This window comes from Gorilla gorilla, chromosome 10 (assembly GCF_029281585.2).
Source record: "Gorilla gorilla gorilla isolate KB3781 chromosome 10, NHGRI_mGorGor1-v2.1_pri, whole genome shotgun sequence".
Taxonomy (NCBI): Eukaryota; Metazoa; Chordata; class Mammalia; order Primates; family Hominidae; genus Gorilla; species Gorilla gorilla.
This window is the reverse complement of record NC_073234.2, coordinates 56,265,620-56,290,850: the sequence shown is the minus strand read 5'-3', so window position 1 is coordinate 56,290,850 and position 25,231 is coordinate 56,265,620. Positions and strand designations below refer to the sequence as shown.

Genomic DNA, 25,231 nt, shown 5'->3' with positions numbered 1-25,231 from the left:
ACTACACTAATCCCATCACTTTCTCACTAACAATAAGCCCCTGCCTGCCTCATCTCTTCACCGTCTACTATATACCCCATGATCTACCACCACAATCACATTCTTTCTAAAGACCCTCAGCTCCCTTACTCTTTTATCCCTCCACACTACTGTCCCAGAAAAACCCCAGTTGTTAATCTGCCTGTCTCATGTAGTGACAGCTGAACATTGGTAGAGAAATATCATTCATGTAAACTTACTTGTTACACTTTAAATTAACATCACAGACCATAAACGGGTACTCAATAAGATCCAGAAATCCTACTCTGTTTCTCTAAGAGACTCACTCCCACACTGTTTCTTTCATTGTATCTCCTTCTTCTAACATCCCATACCTCTCCTCAGCCTTCACCTTTACTTTCAGTTAATGACTTTGCTTCATACTTCATTGAGAAGCCATAAATTGGGAAGACTCATCATCTCACCATCCACCTACCAACAAACTTGCATTTTCACTGCTCTTCTCTCTAAGTCCAGGGGAGAACATGCTCACTTCTTCTAAGGAAGGTCCCTCCTCCAAACATGGCTCTTGATCCAATCCCTCTTGCTGTCACCAAGATTGGGTCGTTCTCTCCCTTTCCTTCATTATCATCATTTCTTCTCAACTAAATCATTCCATTGTTATCCTAATATTCCCCACTAGCTCCCAACATAAAAGAAAAGGTCTCACTTCTTTGCATAAACCTCTCCAGGTTCCACTCTATCTCTCCACTTCCTTTCACAGAAAAACTGCTTCCAACTTTTTCTATACTCAGCCCATCTTCTTTCTTACTTTTCATTCTCTCTTCATTCCACTCCAGTCTGGTTTTCCCTCCTGACCATTCCAATTAAGGCAGTTTTGGTCAATTATTATCATCCTCTCTCCCGTCAAGTTCAAATAAATTCTCCCTGTCCTTATCTTACCTCTCAGCAGCATTGCAGAAGAGACTAACTTCTTTCAAGAATCTTCTGTTTACTTCCCTGACATAATGCATTCTTACTTTTCCTCCCACCTCGCTTGCTACTCCTGACTCTCTTTTGATATCTCTTCTGCAAACTCTCTTTGTTGGTGCTCCTCAGAATCACTCAGGGGCTCTCTTCTTCTCCTTTCTATTTACACTAAAAAAAAAAATCCCATCCGATAGTTTAAATTACTACCTATATTTTAATGATTCTGAAGTTGATATCTCCAGTATGGATGTTTCTTCTCAACCCCAGATACCCATAACCAACCTTAACCAATGTCCAGTTGAAAGTCTTACCATCTTAATGAGTCCAAAATTGAATTTCCAATCCAAACCCCCCATACCTCCACCATCTCAGTAGATGCCCTCATTGCTAATCTGATTTGCCTAGCTCAAAAGCCTCAGGATCTTCTTGATCCCTTTATTTCTCTCATCCGTCATATTTATTCCATCAGAAAGACGTACTGAATCTACCTTCAAAACCTACTTCAAATATATCCATTTCTTCCATCTACTATGCTACCAGCTTTGTTCAGGCCACTGCCATTTCCCTTTTTGGTCTCCCTTTTCTTTCCTGCCCATGATTTCCCACTCTATTCTCTACATAGCAGGAAGTAATTTTTTAAATAAGATTATTCCTTCACCCATCCATGACTGCATAGTTCACTTAGAATAAAATCCAAACCCCTTACTATACCTTCTGCAACTGGGCCTGATCTAGCCCTGCTCAAGTCTATAGACTTCCTTCCCCCTTGCTGACCAACGCTCATCCCCATAGGTCTTGCCTCAGTTCCTCAGACACAGCATGCTCTTCTGCTTCAAAGCATTTGCACGTGATTTTTCCTCTGCTTGGAACATTCCGCCCTCCACTCTTTGCATATCTAGCTTCTTCTCATCCTCCAGGATGGACCTGAAATGTTATCAACCGGAGTAAATTTTGCCCCAGCCCAACCTTGCTTTTTTGGAGAGCTTATTATAATTTATACTTTTTTTGTGGACTGACATTATCTGTTTACTGAAATAGAATACAAGCTGCGTGGGCAATGACCACATCTCACTTGTTCACCTTCGTATTCCTGTAGTCTAGCACAGAGCTGTGCACAGCACATATTTGGCGAATGAATTAAATAAGGAATTATTGAAATAGGAGGAGGGGAGTGACATGATCAATCAATATTTCAAGGTAGTGGTTCCCAACTTGGGGCAATCCTTCTTACTCCCCCAGGGACATTTGACAATGTCTGAAAACATTTTTTCTTATCACGACTGTGGTAAGGGAGGATTTGCTCATGGGTAGAGGCCAAGGACGTTACTAAGCATCCAGTGAGGCACAGGAAAACCCTCCACGACAAAAAATTATCTGGTCCCAAATGCCACTAATGCCAAGGTTTAAAAATCCTGTTTTTAAAGTGAAATTCTGTCTCTTTAAACAAAAACAAAAACAACCAACTTGCCGCACCTCTCTCAGACTTGCTTTTCTCATCTGCAAATGGAGATGATTACATCTACTTTATAGAGCTATTGTCAGGAATAAATGAGATAATGTGTGTAAGCAGTTAGGGGGGCAACCTGGTTGTTAACTATTTTTCTTATAATCACACTGGGATAGAGATCATTATGAAGAAAAATACTAAGAAAATATATATTTAATTTCAGTCTGAAGTTTATGACTACAGGTAAAGCTTAAACAACTTTTTTTTAAATTAAACTGTATCTTCCATTCAGCAGAACTCTCTCATCTGCATAAGAAGGTATTCATGGAGTTGAGAACAGCAGTTACACATCAGAGTGGTACTTGCATTGATAAATCATCCCTTGCTGTTGCACTCTTCAAATTAGCAAATGAAATAGCATCATCTGGCAATGGGGCAATATTTATAAATTAAATTTATTAACACACACACAAAAAAATCCCTGTTTTAGAGAAATCAGGAGAGAATTTTAGTAATAGACTGTTGCCAGTTGGTCTCTTCTTTAACTGGCAATGGGGAGGCCAGTTAAAATGTTGTTCCCAGGTGAGAGATGATGGCCTGGAATGAAGTAGCGTATGCAGTATAGAAAGAAATGAATAAACATTTAGGATGTACAGTCAACTGTACTTTGTGATAAACTATATGGAGGAGACAGAGAGAGACAAATAGACAGATAAAGATATTCAAGATTATTCCTAGGCTTCTGATTTAGATGTCTGGATGAAGGTAGTGCATTTATTGAGTCTAAATGTATAAGAAGTGGAGCTCATTTGGAGGGGAAGATGCAATCAATTTTGAATGAAATATGAAGTTAATAAATGACTGTGGAAGTCACAATACAAGCTCAATAAATTCCATTGCTAAAGTCAAAAAACTCGATATAAATTTGTAGAGGCAAATCAAGACAAACATTATAAAAGTGAAAACAGTGCGGCATGGATAAATACCATACAGAGAGTTACTATAAATATTTCATAAAAGGGAAAAAAGAATAACATGAAATAAGATAAAGAGGAGTAAAATTTCAGAAATGTAATGATTAAAAAACCTATAAAAATAATTGAAAGGATTATACAACAAAACATAAATTGAATGTAAAATAAGTAAAGATAGTAAAAAGGATAGAAAAAGCTTTTAATTAACGTATAATTCCTTTCAGCACAAGAAAGCCAATGAAATGACCAATTTCTACTATTTATATGAAAGGAACTTAAAGTTTTACAATATATAGAAAGAAGACAATAACATCTATTAAAACAATGGTATTAGGTTTTCTGGGTATATTTCTTTATGACTTGAAGTTCTTTATCATGAAAAGATTTATATATGTTTATAGAATCATAATATGAAAATATACTCTTGACCAAGAAAAAGTTTTAAGAGGAAGTCTTAATTGTAACCGACTAGCATATTTTAAAATATTATACTAATTGTGGTAGGCTGAAAACATGGCTCCCTAAAGATACCAGGTTCTAATCCCTGGAACCTGTAAATCTTACCTCATTGGGAAAAAGAGTCTCTTTACCGATGAGATTAAGTTAAGGATCTTGAGACGGAAAGATTATTTTAGATTATCTAACAGGGCCCCAAAGGCAATCTTGTAAGAGGGAGGCAGAGGGAGATTTGACACAGAAGGAAGAGAAGGAGGCCATGTCATTGCAGGGACCAATATTGGAGTGATACAGCCACAAACCAAGGAATGCTGGAGCCAGCAAAATCTGGAAGATGCAAGGAATGGATTGTTCCCTACAGCCTCCAGAAGAAGCCAGCCCTGGCAACGGGATCCCTCATTCTCAGGCTTTGGACTCAGACTGAATTACACCACTGGCTTTCCTGGTTCTCCATCTTGCAGATGGCATATGGTGGGAATTGGTTTTCATAATCATGTGAGCCAATTCCCATAATAAATCTCCTCTCATGTATCTATATATCTATACATCTATTGATAGATACAGATAGATAGATATAACTAGCTAGCTAGATATAGACATATAGATCCTATTGGTTCTGTTTCTCTGGAGAACCTTAATTCAATGAGATTTGCATTTTAGAAGAAACATTCTGACTACAGACTGGGGAAGGAGTTGGAAGAGAGCTAGAAGGAATGCAAGGAGATTTCCAGGAAACAAGAAGCAAGCAAGAGATAATGGTGATCTGGAATGCATTAGTGGCTGTGGTGATAGAAAGAAGGAAACAGATTGAAGAGATGTTAAGGGAAATGCATAGATAAAGCTAAGTAATTAATTGCATATGAGGGGAGAGAGGGAGGAAAGAGTCAAGCTGACTCCCAAGTTTCTGAATTCAGCAACTGGTTATTTTGCTATCTATTGAGAGAAGGAAATACTGGTGATGATTTAAGCTGAGAAAAGGGCTCATTTGAATTTGAGATGTCTGTGAGACATCCATGTCAAGACGTGTTCTCTGATTTTAAAAGCAATATGCATTTATAGTGCATTATTCAGAAAACAGAGAACATGGAAAAGAAAGCAAACATCACCTTTAACCCCACTACCCAGAAATAGCCACAGTTAATATATGGGCATACAGTCGTTCCTTTAAAGCTGTGTGCACGTGCCTACACACACACACACACACACACTCATACACACACATACACATAGGCACACACAAATATTAGGCTATTAATATTTTGTAGTGTATTTTCCCCTTAACAATGAATCATGGCCGTTTTTAAAGATATCATTCTTCTACATTATTATTTTCAATGGCCACATAGGATTTCATTATATAATTTGCTAAATTTGATTTAACCAAAGCCCTATTCTTATCAAAATATATTATGAGAAGATTTTTGGACAATGAAACTATTCTGTATGTCATTATACATTTGTTGAAACCAATAGACTGAACAACACCAACAGTGAACACTAATTGTAAACTATGGACTTTGAGTGATAATGATGTGTCATATGGGTTTGTTGACTGTGACAAATATACCAATCTGGTTCGAGATGTTGACAGTGAGGGAGGCTGTAAGTATGCAGGAGTAAGGGATATACGAGAACTCTCTATATCTTCCACTCAGTTTTTCCAGGAACCTAAAATTGCTCTAAAAAGAAAGTCTAGTGTGTGCGTGCGTGTGTGTGTGTGTGTGTGCATAGAGAGCAAACATCCTTGTATTTCTTTAAGATAAATTCCAGTAAATGGGGTTGTCTGTTCAAAGAGTATGCTCAATTTAATATGTGCTTATTGGCCAAGCACATGTTCAATGAGGCATGGTGTCTCCTGCCTGTAATCCCAGCACTTTGGGAAGCCTAGGCAAGAGGGTGGAGGATCACTTGAGCCCAGGAATTTGAGACCAGCCTGGACAACATAGTGGGATCTTGTCTCTAAAAAATAAAAAAAATTATCTAGGCATGGTAGTGCATGCCTGTAGTCCCAGCTACTCCAGAGGCTGAGGCAGGAGGATCGCTTGAGCCCGGGAGGTCAAAGCTTTAGTGAGCCATAATCACACCACTACACTCAAGCCTGGGTAACATAGTGAGACCCGGTCTCAAAAAAAACCACATAGGCAAACTCAAGTTGCTTGCGTTACCAAATTGCCCTCCAGAAAGTATTTAATAACTTACATTTTTACTAAGAGAGTACACTTGAGTTGATTTTTGATCCCTGACTCAACACAGCCCATTATTGCATTTCACTCTATACTTCCATTTATGCCATCCTTAAAATGTTAAACATTATTGGATGCTTCTGTCAACAAAAACCCATTTTCTTAATCACAATGTAGTACCAAGTTCACCTTGTCTTTTGATTACCAGCTAGTTCCATCTCTGAGAAAATGTATGCCATGCTAATTTGTCTTTATTTAAAATTTCAAAGAAGTTCTCACATGGATCCCAGATGTTGACCACTTAATGCAAGAAAGTGTTTCCTCATTATACAAATATGGTATGTGTCCAAAATACTGGCGTTGTTTAATGAATCACTTAAAATAACTACATCACAAAAAAAAACAATGGCTCACCTGTGAGTCATAATTTAAACAATGCCAATTTTTTGATGTGTACCACATTTGTATAATAAGGAAACACCTTCTTGGATTAAATGATCAACATCTGGAATCCATGTGAGGGCTTTGAAAAATTAGCATTGTATTTTCTTAAATTTTCCCAGTATAGAAAGAAATCCAAACTGGAGGAACCTTTTACAACAATTTGTGTATCCCAGATATTCTTGCAAGTAGTGCATTGCGTGGTTGGTGCAAAAGCTGAAGTCAAAGCAATATTAGTCAAGTTCCATCACAAGGACTGCCAAGGAAGTCTAAGTCTTTTGCTTTTGTTCATTCTAAGCCTTTTCCTCTGATATTGTAGAATATGATTGTAGGAGGTTGACTAATGGTCATCCCCACAAAAAAATATGTCATGTCCTGAGCCCTGGAAGATGTGAATGTAAGCTTGAGAAAAGGCTCTTTGCAGGTGCTATTAAGTAAGGACTCTTGACACATGATCATCTGGATTTAGGGTTGGCTCTAAATCCAATGCCAGGTGTCCTTTTAAGAGAAAGGCATAGGGACATTTGGGACACAGACATATAGGGAGAACACATAGGAGAGAAAACCATATGGAGTCAGAGGTAGACAATGCAGTCGTGCAACCTCAGGCCAAAGAATGCCTGGAGCTGGAGCTGGAGCTACCAACAGCTGGAAAAAGCAGCCTCCTGGATGCATCGGAGGGAGCATGGCCCTTCTGACACCTTGATTTTAGGTGTCTTTCCTCTACCACTGTGAGAGAATAAATTACTGTTGTTTGTGGTAATTGTTGCAACAGACCTAGGAAACTACAATGCCTATTCAGTATTTGATTGACATGGCATTCATAGTGAAATAATGAGATATACATCATGTATTAATTATATCACTATTTATTCAAATTTGGCATGCCTGGTTTTTGGCTTTTGACTAATATCAAGGACTTGATGTTTCTGCTTTAGGTGTAAATAACATTAAATATTTCCCAGCTCCCTTTTAACCTTGGAACGTTCTGATCCTGAAAGACTCTCCCCTTCTGTTATTTAAGCAACTTGGAGAGAAAATCCATAAATTTGTAACAAGTGAGAGATTCGAAACTAAATAGGCAAACCAGACTTATCACCTCAGGCTTTGGAGTGGTGACAGATGCCAGATCCCCATTAGTTTGCTTGACTCCTGCCCACTTTGTAGACAATAATACATATTCAAAAAGCTGAATAATGTATCAGTTTGACTACAAAGCACAATAAAACAGAGGAATATTTTCCCACATTATTATGTTTGCTGCTGGCTATGGACTCAAATCCAAGTGTGTACACTCTCTTAAATTTTGAATGGATGGGATATGTTTTGATAAGCTTTATGGTGGCTTTTTGGAAGAGACTCTCCCTTTGGTGTGTTTGATACACTATATTTAACACCACTAAAAGTATAATCCCAAATTTCTTCAGTTTTCATTCTAAGTCTTATGTTTGCTGAGGCTTCATTTAGTTCAAATAAATGATAAACATCAGATTACTTTTCTTAAGTGTATTCTATGGTACAAAAGCCCATGATCATTCTTTCTGTGACCCATCATCTCCTAGCCCCACACCCTGGTCCACCTCAAGAAGTGAAGGAGCTACAAGGGGATAGTACACAGCTGTCATAAACAGTTTCAAGTAATTTTTAATGACATGGGGCAATGTTCTGTGTACAAAATTGAGCAAAAAATAGTAGAATAAACTGGATATACACTATGGTCCAAATTTGTTTAGACACACATAATTACATATATATACATTCAAAAAATGACTGAAAATGTTTCACAAAAGAGCTAAGCTGGCTATCTCCAGATGGTGGAATTACATATGAACTTCACTTTGTTAGCTATATTTTCAAGTGTGCTTCTTTATAACCAGAAATAATAATGTAATAGAACTGAAGTAGTAGCTGGAAACTAAGGGCCATCTTTGTTAGACTATTGCTATGTCTTTAGGGTAGTTGCTTATTTCAGAAATTGTTTGTAAAGGACATAAATTAATTCTGCAAAATTTTCCATATGTATTAAAGAACATTCATCCTGATATCCCCCCGCTTGCATTATTTGCTTTTTCTTCTCTCGTCCCACTTACCATAGGTATAAGCTGATCTGAGGCTGAGAAGGTGGAAAGAAAAATAGAAATAGGGTACACCTTGAACAAAGGGAAGCTACTGAATTCTTCCCTGGACTCTTTCTGGCTCCTTTTGGGTCCACTGTGGCCTGAATGGAGGAGGGACAGCACAAAAAAGCAGCAGGGTCAAGCAGCTTGCATTTTTCTGCATGGTGGATCATGGAAGAACCTTGCATTGCAAATGGAAGATGAGGTGTTGGAGGATGTCAGGAGCTTATTTTTTGCCCCAAATTCACTGGATCCCATCACCAGCGGCATGGAAAATGTCACAGAATTTCTTCTTGGCAAGAAGACTAGATTATAAGCTCCTTGAGGTCAAGAACCATGCGCTTCATCATACTTGTTTAGATAGAGCTAGGATAAGGCTTCACACATAGTACCCAGTAAGTGCTGAAATTTAGAAAGAAAAAATATTTTGGGAAATTTCAGATAGCCGAAACACAGTGTCTAACAAGCTTATGTATGCAACAGAATAGGCTTCATGGAACCATTAGTCATCAAGGGAGGGGTCATGCAGCACACTGGGGAGTATGTAGTTTTTAAAGGAATGCATCAGAAAGTGGAGTGAAGGGGGCCAGAAAGAACACTTGTGGCTTGGACAAACATGTTTAATTGTGATTTGTATTTGAAAAGTGAACAAAAGTGTATATTTCAAATGATTCTTGAGAGGTGTGGTGTGGCAGGATTTTGAAGCAGTATGCATGAAGTGTATGTCCAAATCTGAGTACATATCCAAAACTGGTTGGAAGGTATGGCATGTTCATGGACATGCACTTTTATAGTTTGACAACCACTGGACTGAATAATTGTGTTCCCCATTCAAACCACCATATTACTACGAAAATAGAACTGCCCTTTAAACATTAATGATCATGGTCTTCGTTGTCTCCAGAGCCAGTGATGATCCCCAACCTGTTTATATATTTCCAACTCTAAGTATTTATCTTTCTGAAAGCTTAGGGGATAATGCTCACCATTTTTTTCTCATCTGATTAAGATCCTTTCGACAATTTTTTTTTTTTAATTAAAATGCTTCGGCTCCAGGCTTCTATGGCCCTGGCTCTCACTACAGCACTATTTGTCTGGAAAGCAGACAACAAATCTACCAATATGTGATCAACTGAAGAAAAGGAGTCTGCATCTAGATGGCAGAGAAAAATACATAATTACATGAGGGGAGGAAGGATGGTTAGCAGAGCACAAGAGAGAAGGGAGACCCTTCAACAGGATAGGGGGCTCAGCCACTCTCTCCAGCCATTCAGGGAAGTGAAGGCAAAGTGAAAGCACACCAGGCATACATATGTGTACTGTGTGTGTATCTTTGTGTGTGTTTCCTAAGTACCAGTAATATATCCATCTAAAGCATACTTTTCCTAAGTGTTAACACATTCCAAAGTGGAAAACAATTAAAAGCTTGATTTGTCTATTTGAATATCAAGCTAATTTTACAGTGAGATGCCTCTGCTGGGTCTTAGATGCCTCTGCTGGGTTAGGCCCCGAGGGAAGATCATTTAAGAACCAATGAGCCCAACCTGTGTTATCAGATGGCCATGACAGAGGTGTCTCTTATTTGATTTTCAAGTTATTCTCAAGAAGCACTGACCACAGATAAGCATTTTATGATTTTAGCAGTGAGTGATATACATATACACACACATATATATATATACACACACATATATATACACACATATATATATATATGATAACAGTGATCATGCTTAAACACTCCTATGGGACTATTTTCTATAGAGGCTTCATAGTTGAAGGATTTTGTAATTCCTTAATTTCCTTAAAGTTCAAAATCTAATAGAAAAGACAATCCTGAAGATAAAATCATTCCCCAAGTAAGATGGTAAAGCTTCTGAATTTCTTTAATAAGTCTCACTGCAATCCGTAAAATGTAACTCTTACAATGCATCCCATAGCTGTGTGAATACATCACACTGGTATGCAATCCCCACATGGTTGGTAAGATTCCAAGATTCAAAACTTGAGTGTCAGGGTTCAAATCCCATTTATTAACTTAATGATCTTGGATTATTACCCCAACCATACTCTGCCTTAGTTTCCTTGTCTGGGTAACAGGAATCCTGATAGTAATTACTGTCTACATCATAGGGTTATTGCCATGAGGATTAGATGAGCTAATCCACCCTAAATGCTTAGCATAGTCTCTAGCACATAGGAAGTACCCTATAAATGTAAATGAGGTTAACATTATAAGAATAGAAACCATACTATAAATCATTTTAAGACAGGTTTTAAATTTTAACTTTTGTCAGCAGATCCCTGCTCCCATTCCCCACAATGAGGCACTGAGACACGCTTCTAAAATGACTTTTAAGTAAAAGATCATGTGGTAAAGACACAGGTTGACATACCAAGTCCAATTCTATTTGTACAAAATAATTTCCTGCTGTTGATTAAAACCGTTATCTCCTGAAATATCTTTTCTAAACACTAAACCCTCGAAAGACGTTAACTTCTCAGACTCTAGCGGAGTTCAGCAAATTAGAAGCCACCATCATTATGCAGCTTACTCACTAACAAAATGCCACTTAATGAACTTCTGATAGTGTTTCTTGTCCACAGATTGATACGAGTTTAATGCAAAACCACATCATTTCCTATTTTTGTTTCATTTCCTTCAAAGTGAAACATAATTTCTTCTTGGTCCTGGAGTAAAAACTTCTGGATTAACTCAGCAAATCGTTACCAGAAATGCAATTTTAGAAAGATACAATTTCAGGGTAGTCAAAAAACACAAAACATCTGTGTGGTGTTTGTTAATACATAAAAATAACCTGATATATAAAGTGTATGCCACCTAAGTGGAAAATTGAGTCCCTAACTAGAAGCGCAAACAGAAATCATCATTGATTCTGTTAGTATTGTGGTTTTAAGTCCAGTTAGAAAAATTTTAAGAACTGTGACACCACGGCTTTCTTTAGTCTTGGCCAGAGGTCACAAACTTCTTGGCATAGACATTTTGTTTGGCCAATACAGTATTTGAAAAATTACTTGACTCAAATATTTCTGGGTGGGCCATACCCTCTATTTACCTGACAGGCTCTTAAAGGCATTTTATTTTGCAAACCCTGGTCTAGGCCCATCTTTACAGAGAAGAGATCAAAAAATAATTATTGGTTAAATGGGTATCTCCCTCATGATGGCCCGATGGTCCAGAGACTTGGAGACTAAGGATACTAATAGTTATATACAGAAATTCTTCTAATTTGCTTGTTAGGTTCATTTTAAATATATATTTTCAGTGTATGTATCTAGCAGTGGCTCATTTGTTGAGGACTGCTGAGCTAAGTTGTTAAAATTCACTTACAGCTGGATACCAAAAGAAGTCAGAAAATAGAAAATTTTTAAAAACATGTTTTTGGGGTATGAAAGTTTGCACTAAAGTCCAAATTTTACATTATTTTCAAAAAGTTAATAACATTCTGTCAACGGTAGTTTTCTTCACATAAAAGGAAGTGAATTTACTCAATGCAATAGTTAAAGAGAAACTAGCTTCTACTAATACATTTTAATGGATATTCATGTATATACACACACATAGAGACAAACACATATATACACACACTCAGAGCAGGGACCGAGCCAGCTGTTGCTCTCCTTCTTTTCAGTTCTGTCATACTTCCTGGGAGATTCTATTCCACTTACAAATTAAGCCTGAGTCTAGGGCCAAACAAGAGAACACTGGAGTGGGTTTCCTAAAGCATTAGTTCATATATCGCTCCAAAGTTGTTAGGCTCTAAGCACTGATGAGGTACAAGCTAGCTGGCATTAGAGTCCAAATGTTACTATTAAGCGTTCTTTTAAATTAACACGGAGGAATGCTTCCATTCAGACGGCCCCAGTAAGTACACCCTTGCTTCCAGCTTCTTCTTCAGAACATAAATACAAGGCACCTTGCAGTGAATTTGCTTCTGGGGGTGGTGCCCCTGAACTCTCCTGGATTAGTCTTTCTGAAGGTTCTGGAGAATTCTCCCTCCATCTTGGACTTGAGTGCTGTTGGGGGACGTCCCATATTGAAGGACATGGAGAAGGGAACCCCAGAGCAGACCGTGAGAGGAGATCCTCTTGAAGATCTACTTCTTGGATACACCTGTTGGAAAGCACTTCCTTTTCTTTGGAATTCCGCCATTTCATCCTCCTGTTCTGAAACCAAATTTTCACCTATTGACAAAATAATTGCACAAAATGATCACTTATTCCAGGTTATTTTACTTCAGCATTTTAAACTGTAATTGCTTCTACTATCCCTTCTACAGAATACCTTATTATGACAGCCAACCTCAAAAAGTCCTTGTGGCTTTTCACATGGGCTCCTTCAAAAATATCCCATTGTATTTTATTTTATTATTATTTTTTTTGAGATGGGGTCTCTCTCTGTCACCCTGGTGCAATCTCAGCTCACTGCAACCTCCGCCACCCAGGCTCAAGCAATCCTCCCATCTCAGCTTCCTGAGTAGCTAGGATGACAGGCATGCACCACCATAACCGGTTAATTTTTATATTTTTTTTGTACAGACAGGGTTTCGTCATGTTGCCCAGGCTGGTCTTGAACTCATGAGCTCAAACAATCTGCCCGCCTTGGCCTCCAAAAGTGCTGAGATTACAGGTGTGAGCCACCATGCCCTGCCAAAAATATCTTAATCTAATATCCCCATACACACATTTGAAACAAAACAACTGTGATAAGTTGGTTACACCCTATAAGTCTGATAGCTTTCAAAATTCATTTAACTCTTAGATATTTTAAAACATCATCTAGTCTGTGCTGAATTATTTATTCAAAGGAAATATATGGGCTAGTATTAGCATCTGAGTGTTTATTTTGTGCCAGGCATCAGGCTATGCACTCGGGATAGATTTTATAATTTGATCCTCACAATGGCTGTAAGAAGTCCTCATTTCACATGTTAAAAAAACTGAAGTTTGGAGACATTAGCTTATGGTCACACAGCTAGTGAAATGGAAGCACTGAGACTAGAATCCATGACTGTCTGACTCCAGGGTCCAGGCTCTTATAAACAATCAGACCTCATCAGGAGCTTTCTGAGACTAAATTAAGAATCCATTTTGTAATGCTTTGATAAATTGCAGGCTTTATACAGTTTCCAAGTCTTGATTACTCCCAGGATTTATCAAACTGTACAAATTAGGCTCAATAAATAACAACTAATTGTAATTAAGCCAAAAGTGCTTATGATGGTGGTTCCTAATTTGAACCATACCTTCCTCCAACCCAAAAGAGGTTAGTCTTTATTACAAACCTCCCTCTTTATACACTGTGTAGTCAACTGTGCCTGAGCTGAAAACTTCACAACTGGTTTCCTGGAATCTTAAAAGCCAATCATGTTTTTTCCTGTGTATTGCATCACATCCTTACACTAACAATTTAGTTGATTTCTATTTTTAAAACAAAAACTAGAAAATTTTTACCCAAAGAAATAATTATTATAGTATATCAACCAAGTATTTCTCTCAGTGAAGAAAAAAAATTCTATCTAAGGCTGTCATTCCAGATTGGCAAAACAATTTCTTCATTCTTTTTACTTGATTGGCAATGTTCAAAATGGCAACAAAAAAAATCTACCCCAGGCAATTCAGTGCAAAAGACTGTCATCTCAGTTACAACACCATGATTAAGGCTTTTCATACGAAAACAGAACTAATGTGTACATACCAGAGCACTTGGTTCTATTCATTAACTCATTTATTGTTTGTAGTGGGCATTTACTCCTAGAAAGCATGCCAAGTATTTCTAATGGGTTTTCACTGAGACAGTTTTTTGTTTTCATTAGTGATTCTTGCCTTTGTCACCACATTTGTTATTTCCTCTTCTCTTAGCTTTTCTGTATATCTATAAATATTTGTTGTCAAGTGATAGCTCAAAGAAAAAATACATAAAAGGAGTCTCCTCACAATCAATGGTGTTGAGACAAATGCATATTTGGGGAGTAACATAAAAGTTCTACCTCTCAAGAAATGCAAAAACAAATTCCAGACAGATTAAATAGCTAAATATAAAAACAAAACTGCAAAAGTTTTAAAAGAAAATAGAGATTATCATGATAGTCTTGGGGAGACAAATGTTTTCATAAGCATGACATAAAACAGAGGATACACGGAAAAGATAAAAAGGAGCTGAATACATAAAAATGAGAAATTTCTGTACAAACATATGAAAAAGCCAAAAACTACCCAACAAAACTAAAAGCAAGAAATCTAAATGATATTTGTACACCCATATTCGCAGCAGCATTATTCACAATAGCCAAAAATGGGAAGCAACCAAGCATCTAGGAACAGATAAATGGATAAATAAAATGTGGTATATACATACAAAGGAATACTATTCAGCCTTGAAAAGGAAGGAAATTCTGGCACACGCTACAACAGAAATGAACCTTGAAGATATTATTCTAAGTAAAACAGGCCAGGATAAAAGTACAAATGCCATATTATTCCACTCATATGAGAGCCTTAGAATAGTCATTAATAGAAACATAAAGTAGAATAGTAGGTGGGGGAGGGGGAAATGGTGAGTTATTGTTTAATGGATAGAGTTTCAGTTTTACAAGATGAAAAAATTTCTGGAGATGAATGGTGGTGATGGTTTCACAACAGTGTCAGTGTACTTAATGTCACTGAACTGAACACTTAAAAAAAGGTTAAAATGATAAATTCTGCTATGCATATTTTACCTCAATAAAAAAAAAGCCACAAACTTAGAAAGGACTTTTGCAACATCTGAAACAGGAAAAATATACTAACCATAATATTCCAAAATTCTTGACTAACAGCCAAAGTATTGCTACATATCAATAAAAAGACAATATGATAGAAAAAAAGATGCAGCCATGAAAAGGCCAATTCACAGACTACAAATGGCCAACAAAACAAATAAAAGCCCCTCACGTTCTGGTAGTTAGGAAAATTCAAATCGAAAAATAACAAATAGCATTGCCCATGAGAGTGGCAACATTTTTAAAATCATAAATGGTGGAAGTTTTGCAAAAAGGGACTATTTGGTAGTAAGAGTGAAATTTTCATATGTCAGTATCTAATTTGATACAATATTGTATTTGGAAAGGAATTTTTAATCTGCTACATTTTAAATGTACACACACTTTTACACATAAATCCCACTCACACTCTCTTCTTACAAAATATTTTTAAAGTGCATAAAAATTTGTGATAGTGAAAATTGGAAGTAACTTAAAATTGACGATGGTGAAATGATGGTCTGTTATGAAAGACGAAAAAAAATGAAGTAGATCTGTATGTACTGACATGGAAGGAAGCAATCCGTAATATTCGAAAAGGAAAAAAGCACCAAACAATACACATTATCAGTAGCATTATTCATAATAGCCCAAAACTGAGAACAATACACATGCCCACCATCAGTAAATGGATGAATTGTGGTATACTACATAATGGTAGTACTACACAGCAAGGAATACGCATGAGCTTTTACTACACACAACATGAAGATTCTCACAAACATACTGTTAAGTAAAAGAAGCATATATGATTCTATTTACATAAATTACTGAATGATACTTTTTAAAATTTGTTAATAGCTTTATTGAGCCTATAATTCACATACCATACAATTCACCCATTTAAAATGTACAATGCAGTGGTTTTCATATATTCACAGATAATGCAACCATCACCAATTTTAGAACATTTTCATCACCTCAAAAGGAAATCCCACACCCTTTAGCTATCTCTGTTCTATTCCCTGTTTCCCCCAGCCCTAAGCAGATTCATCTGCTTCCTGTCTGTATAGATTTCCCCATTCTGGACTTTCAAATTAACAGAATCACATAATATGTGGTCCTTGTAACTGAGTTCTTTCACTCAGTATAATATTTTCAAGGTTCATCCATATTGTAGCATTATCAGTAAGTACTTCATTCTTTTTTATGGGCAAACAATATTCCACTATATGGATATACCACATTTTGTCTACACACTGAATACTACTACTTACATAAAAGTATAAAAAGAGGCAAAACTAAGAAGTTAGAAGTTAGGATAGAGGATACCCTTGGAAGGAGCAGATAGTGAGTGGGAGGGGATACCTGGGGGATCTTCTGGCTTCTACTGCTAGATCTGTGAGCTGGATATATAGGTGATTTGTACTGTTCTTTAGAAAATGTCAAAGTACATGCACAATATGATTAGATTTTTATGTATGTATATGTATATATATGTATGTATATATATATATATATACACACACACAATTCTCAGCTTCTTCACTTGTAAAATAGAGGTAGTAAAAGTAGCTACTTCATAAAAATTTTGTAAGGATTAGTTGACATCAAATGTAAGGGCGCATGGTAAGCATGCAAGTGTTTGTGTTATTATATGTTCATGCATATACAACACACATATAAATTTATTTTTAAAATAATACATGATGTGTCAAAAATTCAAACAAGCGCCATTTGTAAATGACAGAAGTAACCAAGGAATTGGATTCCAGCAGAGTAAGATGAGTTTTCACTTTTATCTTTACAAGTTTCCTTTTCAATTGAATTTACCATAATAAATACCATGTAATTGATATATTTACAAATAAGAGAATGTTAAATTACTTCTGAGATGTTGTAACTGATATATTGATATATTTACAAATAAGACTGATATATTTACAAATTGTAATTGTAATGTTATAATTGATATAATTGTGTAATTGATACATTTGTGTAATGGATATATTTACAAATAAGAAAATGTTAAATTACTTCTGAGATGCTGTAATTGATATACTGATATATTTACAAATAAGACTGATACATTTACAAATTGTAATTGTAATGTTATAATTGATATAATACAATTGTGTAATTGATACATTTGTGTAATGGATATATTTACAAATAAGAAAATGTTAAATTACTTCTGAGATGCTCTACCAAATTCAATAAGACAAAAAGTACTCACTCCTGAGGCACTGAATTTTAAACACAATATAATTAACTATGTAAAACCATGTGCCTATGGATAAGAACCACAAGATGGCAAACAAATAGGAAAATAGTTGTTTTTAGGCAGGAGGAGAGATTGTGGTCATACCCCATAATTTTTATATATGGCTGTTGCATTGTCTTTTCAAAAGTCTCTTTTGGGGACCACAATATGTACTATCACAGATTTTCACAATTTCTCAGAGCACTGTCAGATGGAACTTAGCTACGTTCCACTGCTTTCCATCTTTTAACACCTACTTCAAGTTTCAACTTAACCAGAGGCTCTCCAAACTCCCAAACCTGCCTGTTTTCTCCCTTCTGACTATAGGAGCTTCTTACACCACTGAGTGGCAGGCCAGGCCCACTGACCTGCCCTCATGTCCTCTCTCAGGCCCAACAGCTCCTCTGAGATCAGAGAGTTCCACCACTAGACTTTCCAGGAGTAGTATATGGACCAATCACACGGCTGTCCTTTGCAGAGATGGGGATCAACATAAGGCTTCAGAGAGATAAGTAACTTTGAGAACTACCGATCCCCTTATTGGGCAGTATATCTAACCTACCACATGATACTGTCTATACTATTATATAGTTTTATCAAACTTTTTATGAGCTTCCATGGGGTGTGGAAGCTTCTGAGGTGCACAGACTGTGTCTTATTCAGTATTTATCAATACTCCCTGTTATTGCCTACCTACCACAGTGTCTTGCACACAACAGACCATCAAGATCTGGTTGCTGATTTATCTGTTATATACACAAAACTGCTTTGTGATATAGACAGAATTCCTATATTTGTTTCTGTTTTATTTAAGTGAGAAACTGAGGCACAGAACAACCAATTGAGGTTATGGACTCATTAGTACCACACAGCGAGGAGAGCACAGACTGACTAATGTAGGCCAATTACCCTCTACCACACCTCGTGCGGCTTCCTACTACTTGACAAAGTTGGGGCAAGCAGCTTGTGAAGACACTTCCCTAGGGTCAAGGAGAGTTTAGTCCAATAATAACTGTTTTTTTTTTCTTTTTTTTTTTTTTTTTGAGATGGAGTCTTGCACTGTCGCCCAGGCTGGAGCGCAATGGTGTGAACTTGGCTCACTGCAAACTCTGCCTCCTGGGTTCACGCCATTCTCCTGCCTCAGCCTCCTGAGTAGCTGGGACTACAGGAGCCCGCCACCTCACCCAGCTAACTTTTTTGTATTTTTAGTAGAGTCAGGGTTTCACCGTGTTAGCCAGGATGGTCTCGATCTCCTGACCTCATGATCCGCCCACCTCAGCCTCCCAAAGTTCTGGGATTACAGGTGTGAGCCACCACGCCTGGCCAATAACTGGTTTTAATAAGGTCCAAAATTAACCACCAGGTCATCTGTAGTGAGGAACAACAGTAGAGCATGGTGGTTAGAACAGAGCCTCCTCTAACCCTTTAGTCCCTTTATGTTAATTCAAAAAATCCAGGCAGATGTAGGCCTGCAACAGAAAACTCAACCTGGCAAACAGAGTTTATGCTGCATTTCAGCCGCCACTATCCCTTTTGGCCAGACGCCTTTGTACAGTGAACTCTATGCACAACTGTACATGGTATTTTTAGGTTAAAGAGAACACAAACTCCAGAGTTAAGCTGTCTGAGGTGGGAGCCTACCTCCAAAACCTCTTTACTACATGATATAGGACCTACGTTCAGTTTCTTCTTTTTCCATTTAGAAAACGGGGATTATTATAGTGTGTATTTCACATGACAATTATAAGGAGGGTTAAATAGGAAACTCCTAGTGCCTTATGATATTATTTGTAATAAGTAGGCCAAACTTTAAATGGAGTATTATACAACTCCAAAAGCTAGAAAGTCCCATTCACAATTATATGAAACCTCAATGAACAAGAAAGGTATGTAAGTGTTGCAAATGTGAAATTGCTTAATTGGACTTGACATAAACCCAAAGAACAAAATCATGAAACCCATTAAGAAGTATTCATGAGTCACTCATTCATGCTTTGATTTTTGGATTGGAAGTGAAAAGAAAGATAGTAAAAGTGGTTCCTGCTTTTTGAAGAATTATTTACCTGTTTCTCTGAACACAGAGGAAATGATTTATAATGTAATTACCACATCCTTAGCATCTCTCTTCATCTGAAAATAAAGTACTAGAATGGCAAAAACTTAGACCTCTCAGCAAATGGACCTATTTCCAATAGGAAATGGGACATATATCTCCACCCACTAAAAAATTATGAAAAGCATTTCAAGAACACCTCAGGCTCCAGTACCATGCCTGGTATAAGAAATATTTGCTAAATAAATGGATTCCATTGTGTGCCTTAAGAAATCAGAAGCAGTTGCCTACGGCCCACCACCCTGAACACAACTGATTTCATCTGATCTCAGAAGAAATCAGAGGCAGTAGACATCTTCCTGCTTATTAGTACCTGTGATTCCTTTAGTCCCAAGTTGATGGCAAGTTTCTTTCGGTCGGTTTTGCTGATATATTTCTGTTTCTGAAACATTTTCTCCAGAGCCTTTCTCTGGTCCTCAGAAAAGACAGCTCTTCTTAAAATGCCCCTCCGAGCTTTGGAATTAGAGTCCTGTGTCAGGAGAGGCAGCACGCTCTCTTCTCCTAGAGTCGAGGGAAAAAGATACAAAAGCCCAGTTAGCTTTAGAAAGAAGTCAGTCTTTCCTAGGACAATATGGTATCCTCCTACTTTGTACTATGGCCAAATGACCTCATTTCAACTCTGCTCACTTAAAGCAGTACTTCCTATCTTCTTTTTGGCTATGGACTCTGATATGTCCCCAGCCAAATCTCATCTTGAATTGTAATCCCCATGTGCTGAGGGAGGGACCTCATGGGAAGTAACTGAATCACGGGGGTGGTTCCCCCATGCTGTTCTCATGAAAGTGAATGAGGTCTCACGAGATCTGATGGTTTTGTGAGGGGCTTTTCCCCACTTTGCTCTGCACTTCTCTCATTCTTCTCCTTCCTGCTGCCATGTGAAGACGGACATGCTTGCTTCCCCTTCTGCCATGATTGTCAGTTTCCTAAGGCCTCCCAGCCATGCTGAACTGTGAGTCAATTAAACCTCTTTCTTTTATAAACTACCCAGTCTCGGGTATGTCTTAATTAGCAGCATGAGAACAGACTAATACAGACTCCTCTGAGAATCTGATAAATACTCTTTGCTCCCCATTGTAGGGGAAATGTACATCTGCTTGTCCTCCCAATTTGCATGCCACATCAGACAGCCCAAGGTCCCAGGTTACAAAGCCCCGATATGGATTAAGTAGTAGGTGGTTTAAATACTTCATTTTTCTCTAATTCTTCATTTGTTTATTTATTCATTTTTTCAACAAAATTTTGAACACTTACCATATGTCAGACACTCTGCTCAATATTACACATTGAGAAATAAGACAGATATGTTTAATTGCTCTCATTACCTGTAAGATATGGTGGAAGGGCATTTATTGAACTAGCATCACAAATGTGTTGTATTCCTAAGGAGGGAGATTTGGGAACACAAAACAAGGGGTCTGACATAAATCTGGGATAGGGAAAGCTTGAAAAAGTCAGAGATGTTTAATCTGAGAAGAGAAGAGAGAACTGAAGGGCTCTCAGTTACTCCCCTACAATTCCATTGATCATCAACTCCTTGAGGTCAGAGACATTTGCTACTCTTTCTGCCTTTTTGTGCCTAGCACAATACTGGTTCCCATGCTCTGAGAGTGTACAGGCTTTCATAGTTCATTCACTCATTCTGCTTCCCAGGTGTGGCAGGCAGAGTAATGGCTCTCAGAGATGTCCATGTCCTAATCCCCAGAACCTGTGAATATGTTATGTTACATGGCAAGGGGAATTAAGGTTGCAAATAGATTAAAGTTGCTAATCAACTGACCTTGAGAAGAAGAGTGTATCTTGTATTATCCAGGTGGGCCCAATGTAATCATAAGATTCCTTATAATTGGAAGAGGGAGGCAAATTAGGAGGTCCTAGTCAGAGAGAGATTTCAAGATGCTACTTTCTTGCTTTGAGGTTGGAGGAAGAGGCCAGAAGCCAAGGAATGCAGGCAGCCTCAAGAAGCTGGAAAAGACAAGGAAACAGATTCTCCCCAGAGCCTACACAGGGAACACACCCCTGCTTGATTTTAGCCCGAGACCCATTTCAGGGTCTGACCTCTATAACTATAAAATAATAAGTACCTGTTGCTTTAAGACACTCAGTTCATGGTAATTTGTTACAGCAACAATAGAAAAGTAATACACTGGGTATCAGGCTCACTGAGTCAATTGCTGAAGAAACCAGACAAAGAGCACATGGTTCCCACCCTAAAGGAGCTCACCTTCTTATGGGAGGGGTGACCCATGAACATTCACTCTGTAACATCGCACCAGGAAGGCAGCTACTATGCATTCTGGTGCTTAATAACTATTTACTGAATAAACAAGTAAATGAATGTCATAAGTACTAGAATAGAAAGATCTGCAAAGGGCACTGGCATCACAAAGGAGGAAATGATGAGTTCGGAGAAAACAGTCAGGTTGAGTCAAGTCTAAAAGAACAATACCGTTTAAGAGAGAAAGAACCAAAGCCAATTCAAACAGTTACTAGTATGTCTGAAAGCCCAAGGAATAAAGTCTATCCAAGGAAAAGTAAGCAGTCATCAAGGCTGGGGAAAGGCATAAAGCAGAGGCTGCAAGAGGGCAACCATATCCAGCCTGCAAATGGGCTTTTTTTGGACTTAGCATGTTGGTTAAGAATTCTGATTTAGTTGTCCACATTTAAAAAGCGGGAAGTTTCACATAAAGTCCAGATTTCTGATACCTCTTCAAAGGTAACCACACTGGGCTCAGAGTGAGTAGCAGGTGCCTCTTTTTTAGATGGAACATGTGGCCCCAGTCTGCCACAGCCTTGCTTAGCTTGCTTTTTACCTGCCAGGCCTTTGAAGATATTTGGACCTCTAAAGTGGAATGGAGTCAGATAATAGAGAACTGCAAGGGTTTGGGTAGGTAACGAAGATCAACAGAAGCAGGGCAGGACATAATAATAAACATACACTGAACACCACTGTTAATGCTTACTTTGTGTTAAGCCACTGACACGCATTATTTCATTTAATTCTCACATTGAATCTATGGCATGAATGCTACTATTACTCTCTCCATTTTACAGAAATAAAATGAAACTTAGGAAGGTTAAGTAACTTTGTTCAAGGTCACAAAGCTAGGGTTTCAAACCCAGGAGACAGATACCACAACAAATGTACTAACCCTACACAATACTGGCATAATCTGATTTGTATTTTAGAAGGAAAATGTCAACAAATCTTGGCTCTACAATGTGATAGCTTCCTTTTCTATTTGTCTAAAAGATTACAAACATATCCTGGCTAAGCCCTGGGTTACATCTCATTACAATTCATTCTCACTCTGCAAAACGAACGAATAACTTCTCCCTCTTTCCTTCCAGCTCTGTAACTCTGTATCTCCTTTGAATTGCCATAAACCTGAGATGTCATCAAGCCCAATTCTCTATGAAGGTCTACTTTCATTGATGCCCTTCCATTCATCTTCACATAGGATGTTGGTTATTTCCCCTTTTACATCACTAATTATTTTTGCCTGTCTCATGCCAAGATCATATCTCGAAGTCAGACTTTGACAACTAGATTCACTATTTATCAGAGATTTAAGCAGTTTTATGAAACATTGGTCAATAATAAAAATATTCTGAATATCTCAATATGTGCATCTTTTTTCTAAGTGCGTTTCTTCTCTGAACATTCCTTGGTTTGGATATCAGCCCTTACATGCATGACTTAAGGCAAGTTATTTGGTCTCTTCCAGCTGATTTTATAAGGCTGCTCCCAAGATTCAACGAAATAAGATAACAAAATTTCAGTGCTTAGCTCACATTAAGGATCCCACAAATCTACTTCACTTCCCATTGTTGGATTTTATTTGATTTTTACAAGAATCATATGCCACAGATATCCCTCACTATAGATGAAGACGTGTTCAGAGCAGTCAAGGTCCAAAGACACGCAAAGGACATAGAGCAAAGCTGGCACCAAGACCTTCTGAATTCAAATTAGTGGCTCTTTCCTCTGCATTCTGGCATTCTTAATTTGTAAATGTATCCAATATACAATTATTACAGCAATACGTATTAAAAATTAGGAGAAAAAATAAATATCCACTGGTAAAGAAATGCATATGTAAATTCACTTGGTAAAATTTTAATGAATCAGTAAAGATGAGGACGATGAAGATTAGGCAGCAACAAAGAAAGTACTTAAACTATGATTTTTTAAAGTATGATATTTAAGATATATATTATGTTCACAACTAAGCAAAAATGCAGAGAAAAAAATTGAAAAGACAAAAACAAACACAAAATTGTGTTATTGCATTGTAGCATTCTGGACAAATAATTCGTCTCCACTGTCCATGTTTTAAATTTGGTTCTATTTTCTAATGAAAACAGGCAAGCATTGTAGCAGCCTTTTTGGGAATAACCAGTCAGTTACTGAGTTGTTGTTGAGTGATAATCAAAGATGAATCCAATCCATCCTTAAGGTGTTCACAGTCGATAAGAAAAAGTCCAAGAATAATACAGACAGCCACAATACAGTGGGATGAGACTACAGCACAGTAGGCATTAGTGCACCAGATTAGAAGCCGCTGAGTTAGGATGGTCAGCAAAGTAGGTCCAAGAGAGAGCAGCACCTAGAAGAACAGCAATTCCTCTTGCTGGCAATCGAGGGAAAGGCAGGTAGAGTCGAGGGATTAGCATTTGCAGAGGCATGAAGCCAGGCGAAGACAAGTGTGAAACATGGCAGATCTAAGAATCTCACACAACCTAGTGTTTCTGGATTGCAGGGTATGACTGGAAAGAACACAGGAGAAAAGCTGGAAACACAGATTAGGGCCAAGGGTGTCTGAAACAAGTTTAGGTTATAACTTGTGAAGGGAAGCCTTGCAAGAAGGACATAAGCAACCTAGCATTTTAGAAAGGCAAATGTCCTCTGAGTTAATAAAACCTTTTATGTCTATACACAGAGTCTAAAACAAATTCATGGTAATAGAAAAAATATGTACCCTTTTTTTTCTAAGTAGAATTTGTATAAGTAAGTCTCAAGATTCTATTCATTTTGGCTCTTCTTCACCAAGATCTACATGTTAAAATAAAATAGTGGGGAAATAAAACTCATTTAAATGCCCCTAAAACTTTTAATAGCAACCCACAGGTTTTCCTAATAAGTTGTTTTTAAGTAAAGAAAAAGAAGATTCCCATTAAGAAAGTCTACAAATAAATTATTCTCACCACTGTGATATACATTAACATTTGGGGCATCGTGAACCCAAACTAGCCCTTGATCTTGAAAGGTGAGACCTGGAGTAAGGGTCAGAGGGTTAACTACTGGGCCTGGTCCTCAAGTTTCAGTGCCCTATAACAAACAAGAACTCAACCAATAGACAAGAAAAAAATACACCAAAAATAAAGAATATTATATTCTTTCCTTCTTTACTAGTTGCCTGGTTTCTCTTAGCACTGGTCTCAATACACAAATCAAGCTTGCTTTCATAAAGTGATGCAATGCAGTTCCTACAAGAAGCATATGACAA

At 37.5% G+C, this 25,231-nt stretch overlaps 1 protein-coding gene across 1 annotated transcript in view; it reads right to left on the bottom strand.

Annotated features, from left to right (window-relative positions):
* Positions 1-8,096: 8,096 nt before the first annotated feature.
* The window catches only part of DBX2 (developing brain homeobox 2), a 39,215-nt gene continuing 22,080 nt past the window's right edge, over positions 8,097-25,231 (bottom strand). The window contains exons 3-4 of the mRNA XM_004052996.5: positions 20,038-20,225; positions 8,097-12,793 (exon numbers count right to left, since the gene is read on the bottom strand). Coding sequence (XP_004053044.4) covers positions 12,461-12,793; positions 20,038-20,225 — 521 coding nt within the window. The 3' untranslated portion in view covers positions 8,097-12,460. The remainder of the gene's footprint in view (positions 12,794-20,037; positions 20,226-25,231) is intronic.